Source organism: Xylocopa sonorina, chromosome 13 (assembly GCF_050948175.1).
Source record: "Xylocopa sonorina isolate GNS202 chromosome 13, iyXylSono1_principal, whole genome shotgun sequence".
In the NCBI taxonomy this organism is placed as follows: domain Eukaryota; kingdom Metazoa; phylum Arthropoda; class Insecta; order Hymenoptera; family Apidae; genus Xylocopa; species Xylocopa sonorina.
In genome coordinates, this window is record NC_135205.1 from 6,782,877 (window position 1) to 6,790,387 (window position 7,511).

The 7,511-nt window shown below is 35.6% G+C and overlaps 3 protein-coding genes across 6 annotated transcripts; 2 read left to right on the plus strand and 1 right to left on the minus strand.

The window, feature by feature from the left end:
* The first annotated feature begins 29 nt into the window (after positions 1-29).
* LOC143430163 (uncharacterized) lies at positions 30-2,133 on the plus strand. Of its 2 annotated transcripts, none has more exons than XM_076906182.1 (6): positions 30-360; positions 733-847; positions 927-1,101; positions 1,233-1,318; positions 1,388-1,523; positions 1,759-2,133. In XM_076906182.1, the coding sequence occupies exons 2-6, from the start codon at positions 767-769 to the stop codon at positions 1,962-1,964; spliced, it is 684 nt and encodes a 227-aa protein (XP_076762297.1). In that variant the 5' UTR covers positions 30-360; positions 733-766; the 3' UTR covers positions 1,965-2,133. The 2 variants fall into 2 exon arrangements, with proteins under 2 accessions (XP_076762297.1, XP_076762298.1); XM_076906183.1 differs by having other exon boundaries at positions 37-360; positions 1,774-2,126.
* Positions 2,134-2,376: 243 nt separating this feature from the next.
* On the minus strand, positions 2,377-6,378 carry LOC143430161 (WD repeat domain phosphoinositide-interacting protein 3). 3 transcript variants are annotated; one of them, XM_076906178.1, is made up of 7 exons: positions 6,174-6,378; positions 5,278-5,451; positions 4,775-5,032; positions 4,496-4,697; positions 4,194-4,417; positions 3,970-4,091; positions 2,377-3,847 (listed from the first exon to the last, which is right to left on the minus strand). In XM_076906178.1, the coding sequence occupies exons 1-6, from the start codon at positions 6,238-6,240 to the stop codon at positions 3,985-3,987; spliced, it is 1,032 nt and encodes a 343-aa protein (XP_076762293.1). In that variant the 5' UTR covers positions 6,241-6,378; the 3' UTR covers positions 2,377-3,847; positions 3,970-3,984. The 3 variants fall into 3 exon arrangements, with proteins under 3 accessions (XP_076762293.1, XP_076762292.1, XP_076762295.1); XM_076906177.1 differs by having other exon boundaries at positions 2,377-4,091; XM_076906180.1 differs by having other exon boundaries at positions 2,377-4,091; positions 5,278-5,392; positions 6,174-6,348.
* Positions 6,379-6,502: 124 nt separating this feature from the next.
* Positions 6,503-7,511, plus strand: Mrm2 (Mitochondrial rRNA methyltransferase 2). The gene has a single exon (XM_076906346.1). It carries the CDS (start codon positions 6,629-6,631, stop codon positions 7,382-7,384), a length of 756 nt encoding a protein of 251 aa, XP_076762461.1. The 5' UTR covers positions 6,503-6,628; the 3' UTR covers positions 7,385-7,511.

Here is a 7,511-nt window from a genome sequence, read left to right on the forward strand (position 1 = left end):
TGGGGATGGATGTACCTTGAAGAATGCGGCAATGGATCGGTCTGGTGCGCATGTCGTGCAATCTACTGCTAGGGGTTACGTTTCTGACCCTTTGACGAGTGTAAACCCGCGTTTTGCGCGTCGACTCCTCGCAGACGGATGACAATTGTCCCTTCGAGTTTTCGTTCTCTCTTCGAGCCTCGTACGAGGCTGTCAGCAGGGATATCGCGTTAATTACCAGCTCTTCGTTCATTCTGTGATACCCACTTCGTCTGACAAACGAATCTTTCGCTTTCGTCCGAACGAGAAACAGTGAAAGTTATTGATTCTCATTGCGAGCTACGTTTTCAGTGATATACCGTGCTCCTCTTTTCCGCGAAGGTGAGTAACGACATCGTGTCGCTCGCTTTCCTTTCGAAAGCGACGAGCCTTGAATCTGGAGATTAACTGCATTCTTGATTACGAGTGACATTTCCGTTCTTTTTCCTCTTCGTGTTGTTGTTATCATTGCGCCACGAACAACACGATCGTAGCACCGAGGGTAGTACCTTTATTTCCACGAGAATGTTTCTCATCATCGCTGTAAACCTTTTAATAATTTGCTAGATAATTGTACGGCTGCTACATTTTAGATTTTCGAACATTCCGTCGAGATGTAAGGATTCAGTTTCTCCCTCCGTGTTGTTATTATTGTTTTTCTTCTCTGATGTTTGACTCTGATAGAAACTGTTACTTTTCTCTTCCGGTTTCCAGGATCGAATAATTATAGGAAAGAAAAGAAGGCAAGATGAAAGTGGGATTATTAAAGAATTTTTTGCATTACTTCAATCTGAAGCAGGGCACAGTGTTCATAGCTGTGTTTCAATTGGTAAATACGATCGATTCCAGAATAATTGCTGCGGTACAAGGAGTGCACATAATAATTGTATAACTTTTTCTTAATCTAGTTTACGTCTGGCTTTAGTATGATATTTTTTGTGCTAGCCCTAGCACATGCCATGGGAATTCAAGAAATGGTAGTAAGAGATACCGAAGATGCTCTCGAAAGAGAAGCCTTGGAAGATATATCCTCTAATCATTTAAATACCAGGAGGATGGATATGGCGCATCACAATGCAACTGGTGTTTATACCATAAATTACAAATCATTTAATAATTCGTAACATTTGTTTAAAAATAGTTTTATCTCGTAGTTTTGTTTCACCGTGGACTTTCGTAGAAATCTCAAACGTACCTGTATTCTATGCTTACAGAAACGGTTTACTCCATGTACTGTGGATTAGTGATCACAGTGATACATTTTATATCAACTATTCTGCTTCTGTACGGTGCGCTCACGGTAACTACATTTTACGCAGACGTACGAAAAGTAATCCCGTGATAAAACAAGTGATTTCTTCCGGTATAGAATAATCGTCACTTCATGGCGCCCTGGATGATGGTCATGATGACGATAATATCAGCATTGACAATTTCTCTGTTCTTGGTAGAACAGGACTGCCCATTTATTGCTACCCTCGGCGGTAAAGCGGACATTTGTGAACGTACGTTGAGTCGTACATAACATATGAAATATCAATTTTACGCAGTTTCTGCGAAAGTATTACTTTCGATATGTTAACTATACATTTTAACAAGTGGATAATGCTTGAAGAAAAGACAGAAAAGAACGCAACAACATTAAAACAGATATTTCATATGGTACAATTTATTACTTCTGAATAGAAAATGCAAGAATTATTCATTATTAAGGAATTTCTAATTTCGATTGTTACTTAGGATCACCTTTTCCAGGTATGATCGTTCTTTTCCTCGTGGTGATTAGTTCTTACGTGTGGTTCGTCGTCTATAGCACCTACAAAAGCCTGGAGACGAAGAAAGGACTGACTCACATTCTTCATGGGGTAAAGAAAAAGCCTGTGATTCCGGTCATGCAAAAACCGAAAGCCGTTCCGGCATACGCGAACCAACCGTTCGAAGTTTGAAGATACTATACGAACGGTATAGAAGTAGCTATAGAATATCGGATTTATTCGTTACAATGAATGTGAAAGAGCGCATTCGGTAGCGAGAGCTCTCGTTATCGAGAAAAGTCCATTGGACGACTGTGTTTTTTAAACAAATTTTAAAATTAGCTTCGAGCAGCAAGCAAAACCTATTGGGCAGAGTCTCGTGGTCGAAATTATTCAAATTCCGTTGAATTCTGTTATTCGATCGAATAGAAAAGAAAAGTTCTATGTACGTCTGAAATTTGGTGATGCGCTCAGAAACACACTTGCATGTTACTGTGCTACTATGACGTTAATATTTCAATTATTGCACAATGAAATAATTTTGTGTTATTTCGTTTTAATGTTTCATGGATATTGATTCATTTTAATAATGTCCACAAAATGCTAAAAATCTTTGCTTTTCTAAAATATGTATAATGATATATTTGGGAGGTGCATATAGTTTTCTAGCTGACTGTATCTCCCTTTCGTTGACAAAAGATGTGGTAAATCGATGTTGGAAAAACATTATGCATCTTATTCTTTACATATAAAGACGCAACGGAGACGTTTCATTTTACAAAAAGCTCAAAAGGTGCAGTACAAAAAGCTTGCTTCATCTTACTTCTTGTTCATTCATTACAATTAATTGTTGACGGATTTGCGTTGGTTTCTAATAATAATAGTAACTCGAAACTCTGAGTAACGCACAGAGAGAGAGAGGACTTATAATTATAACACTTAAAATGTATAAATCTAAACTGCATATCGACGTGCGGCAACGCATATCCTGTAATATATATGTATATTCACCATTTTCATTTAGTAACAAGTTGTTCAAATCTGTTCCATTACCAACAACGTTAAGTTGAAAAGTTCTAATTTAAACTTACGCGACTTGCATTCGCCCTGTGTAAGACTGAATTTTAATTATTAGTGTTGCGTAATGTTTGTTATGAAATTTTCACACATTATTCCAAAAAAAATTAAATGTACCGCTTGCAACTAATTATTCAACGATATTTTATTATAAACAAATACAGTTTCGTCTCGTAACCATTTTTACTTCATATTTCAATCCCAAATTGTTTGTAACACTTCAACCTTGACATTATGTGGTAATAATTCAATAATTGAATGTAGCTATTTCTTGTGTATATGTATATTAAATGTATGAAAGCATTAAAATAAAGATTACAAAACTCGATTATGTTATAGGCGTCTCGTTTTTTTTTGTTTTTTTTTATTTAACTAATCATCGAACACAACCAACCATTGGACAAGTTTCATGATTTTTATATTAATTCGTAACATTTACAACGCGAAATACGAAATACGAAAGTATACTCCAGCGATGATATATTTTCTGTAACTTTTAAATTAAACATTTCTAATGTTATAAAATAAATATAAAAAGGTACACGCATGATTGGATCGCTAAGCACAACGCGTTACTAAAAGTTATTAGATTACCATCAGAGTTACATTTCTCGTACGATATTTGTATCAGCTTTAGCTAAAAGACGTCTTGCTTAATTTAAATGTAAAAAAAATTAGTTTTTACATTGATACGTTAAAAAGGAATCTAAAAGTAGAGTTCCTTTCAATGTTTGTAACATTTAAGAACTTATAGTTCTATAAGTAGACATTTCAGAAATAGGCCCACATAACAAGTCAATAACAATATGTTCTAGCATCCCTTTAAAGTTCTTTCCTTTTTTTTTTATCATCGACAAATCACGCACAGTGCACATAACACCAACAAATAATAGTACTTTTCGTTTGGTCCTCTATCATATTGTACGAATTCAAATAACAAACACAGTACTCACTTTTCAATAAAAACTATTCCATAGCGAACTCATATCCAATGCACACTGAAACCATCAGGTCGGAAATATGTACTCTCATCTTGTTCACTGACTAATCGGTATGTACAATGATAAAGTCACAAGACATGCGAACTGTGACAAAATTTTAGAAAGTTTAAGGAGTTTACCTCCTTGCTTTCCGATCACATTTTGTCGTCCGTTAATTCAAGGAACTGTGCATAAAACTCTCTCGTGCATTCGCCTTTATTATTGAATACAAATTTATAATAACTACCGTCTGCGCATATTACTGGAAAATAAAATGGAAAGTTATCGTTAACTAAGCTAAGTAAGCAACAGTTAAGGTAGAGAACTAAGTAAAGTTTCAATATCGTTAAAATATATTACCAACCTATAATACTATTGTTATCAGTCCCAAATGCACACATACACTGCGGACCACCTGGAACTTGAAATTTACAAAAGCTCCAGCTTGAACTAAAGTATTTTGGCAGGAAAGTGGCAGATGCTAAACTAGATTGACGATTCAATTTTTGATCTTCTACCGCGAAAACATGTACCGTTCCATGATCACTTGCTACGCATAGCCAGGTTGAGTCATGATTGAAATTAATGCTATAACAACACAAATTTCAATAAGATTAATATTATGTTTTTATTAAATAATACTTGAAACTATCTTGCTTTGCTTACCAGTAAATGTTTGCGTGATTGGCTCCTCTCCTCAATTCGTTAATCATATTTCCAGTCTGTGTTTCAAATACTCTTATTAAAGTTCCTTTTTCAGAAGCAGTAGCTAATCTTGTACCTTGTAAATTCAATGCTATACACGATAGAGGAGTTTCGTGTGCTTCAATATTTAATGGCTGCTTTTCTGTATTAGCCAAATCTATTACTGTAATGATAAAACAAAGTTATTTTTACGAAATGAAAAAAGAAAACAAGAAAATAATTTCTTACTTAAAATTTTACCTTGAACATGTCCATTTTTTCTACCAGGGAAAGCAAGCAAGGAATTGCTACTATTCGGACATAATACACATAAACCTCTGGGGTTTGGATTAGTTTCAAAAACATGAAGCTGTTGAGGATTTTGCGTAAATGTATAAACTTTTATTACTCCTTCTAAAATTACTACTATCCTATCTCTCCTCAGTTTCACACCCTTTACCGGTGCATTGAACTCTAATGTAATCGCTGGCAATTTTTTAAGATCATCCCATATCATAACTGAAAGCATTATGTAAAATTAACAACTAATATTCTTTCAAGCCCTTAATGCTCATGTTTCTGTTTCTATTCATAACTGTTTATGTTCACATATTATCGTGCTCAAACATTGTGATACAATGTATCCATAAAATGAATTTATGCGAAACAAAATTGTCACTTTTTATCAGCAAACCGAATAAAAACTTGAGCACCGAGAGATTAATCTTAAAGTAAAAAAAAATATTGATGATAAAATATTTTACCTTTGTTCGTTGGATACATAGGTTTCGCTCCACTACCGACTAATGCTAAATAGTTGCATCTAAATAGCATTTCGACATAACCGAGACCTCCATCACTGAAATGACGTGCCTTTTCCTTTAAAGGATCACAATTATATACTCTGTAACCATTTTCCATACCGCAAGCAAAACATCCTATAAGTGGAAAGATTATGCAAACAACAAAGATATTGTTATCTATTCCTACATTACATATTTATCTGTCTTCTTTGGAATCGCAATGTACTACTCAACATACGGATGTCAGTAAAAGAGAAAACTAAGAAGATAAATACCACTACAACTGAATGATTATCATGGAACTCTTTATGAAATTAATATCATATCATATGGTATACATAGGAGAACGTAAAAGTAAGAAACAGAGTGTGGAAATGAATTCTCTAACGATTTCAATAAAATCAGTTTGTTTAAGGACCTTCTTTATTTCAAATTAGAAGAAAGCAAAACAGTATCTATAGATGATGAAATTATGCTTCATTGGAAGATCACTACAATATATAACACGCATTCGGAACGAAAATTTTGAGAAGCTGGCTTTGATAAATCATTTATCGATAACTTCGTAAATGAAGTTCGATGGAGATTTAATTATTATTATGCAAACTTGAGAGTAACTTCGTACAAAAATAAGGTTAGGAAGGGGGGAATAATAATGCATTCATAAATTTCGATTATTTCGAACTGTTCACGACACGCGCGAAACACAGTTTCTTACGTCTGAATAATATTACTCGCGTAATGAACGAAAGTTTACACGCAAGTGGCGTTAAAGACCGATATAGAGGTTAGAGATAAAAAAATAAATTTGACAGTAGAGGATCGGACTGTCAAATGTAGCACACTCGGTCACATACCTTGATCCTGATTGAAACCAGCGTAAAGCAATCCGTTCCCGTGAGGATTACCCGTAGTTAAATTCATCGTAAATCACTCCTTTAATCGCAACATTCGCTCACACGATCGTTTACTCGCGGAATTCCATCACATCTTCGCCGGCAAGCACACGAGATACTTTTCGTAACTACGAAGTTCCGTCACCATCATAGCTTTTCCACGCATGCGCGTTCGTCCGCGTTAATCAGCTGATACCGAGCAGCGTACCGTAACTTTTAGTCGCACACTTTATTCGATTCTTTTTAGTGCTGTCATTTAATTTATGTTTAATCCATATCAATTACGTTACGCAGTGATGGACGATCGAATAATAACGGAAGTGTGTAAACAAGAAAATTGTCGATATCTCTGTCTATGATCCCGATATAAGAAATTTCGTGTTGGCGTCGCTTTAGTTAGGTTATCTTAAGTAACAATGACGTGCTTGTGCAGAAATCTTTCGATAATAAGACAGATACATACTTGTTCCACGTTATTTCGGGAAACAGCACGTAATTTGAAAGGAAAGAAGCACAGCTCGCAATTGTGGCTTACAAGACAAATACAGGATCCTTACGTGGAGAAGGCAAGACGAGAGAACTATAGATGTAGAAGTGCCTACAAATTATTGGAGATCAATGAAAGGTTTAAGATCCTTCAACCAGGGCATATTGTGATCGATTGCGGCGCTGCTCCTGGCAGCTGGACGCAAGTTGCTGTTAAGGTAACAAACGCCAATGCCAAAGAGGACAGCGCCGTTGGTACTGTTATCGGAATTGATAAGCAACCGATTTATCCAATCGAAGGCGCAACTTTGTTGGGTGGTATGGATGTTACTGTCGCAGGTTCGCAAAATGAACTTTTAAAGGTACTAAAGGGTAGAAAAGCCGACGTGGTCTTGTCAGATATGGCACCTAATGCGTCAGGTGTAAGGGATTTGGATCATGAAAATATTATAGTGCTCGCGTATAGCGCTTTAAAGTTCGCCTTGAACAATACTGAAATAAATGGAACGTTTGTTTGCAAATTGTGGGATGGCGGGAAATCTGAACAGCTGGAGAAAGATCTCTTGAAATTTTATAAACACGTAAAGAGCGTAAGGCCACAGGCAACAAGGGACGAGTCTACGGAAAAGTATTTCTTAGCCAGGGGATTTAAAGGGTTAAAAAGTACATCAAGTAGTACAACGTAACATGCAGTTTCATTAACAATTAATGTTATGTACAATAAAAAATACTTAATGAATAAAATGGTTTGTAACATGATCGCTGGTCATGCCTGGACAGGTTTTGAAAATAATAACAAAGCACATCGATTGA

What these genes read in the sequence shown, in the direction of transcription:
- LOC143430163 (XM_076906182.1), top strand. Translation starts at nt 767, where the DNA reads ATGAAAGTGGGATTATTAAAGAATTTTTTGCATTACTTCAATCTGAAG. An exon ending in TCATAGCTGTGTTTCAATTG is followed by an intron (nt 848 to 926) that starts GTAAATACGATC and finishes TTCTTAATCTAG; the next exon opens with TTTACGTCTGGCTTTAGTAT. An exon ending in GGCGCATCACAATGCAACTG is followed by an intron (nt 1,102 to 1,232) that starts GTGTTTATACCA and finishes CTATGCTTACAG; the next exon opens with AAACGGTTTACTCCATGTAC.
- LOC143430161 (XM_076906178.1), bottom strand. Translation starts at nt 6,240, where the DNA reads ATGAATTTAACTACGGGTAATCCTCACGGGAACGGATTGCTTTACGCT. An exon ending in TGGTTTCAATCAGGATCAAG is followed by an intron (nt 5,452 to 6,173) that starts GTATGTGACCGA and finishes TTCCACTTATAG; the next exon opens with GATGTTTTGCTTGCGGTATG. An exon ending in TGATAACAATAGTATTATAG is followed by an intron (nt 4,092 to 4,193) that starts GTTGGTAATATA and finishes TTTATTTTCCAG; the next exon opens with TAATATGCGCAGACGGTAGT.
- Mrm2 (XM_076906346.1), top strand. Translation starts at nt 6,629, where the DNA reads ATGACGTGCTTGTGCAGAAATCTTTCGATAATAAGACAGATACATACT.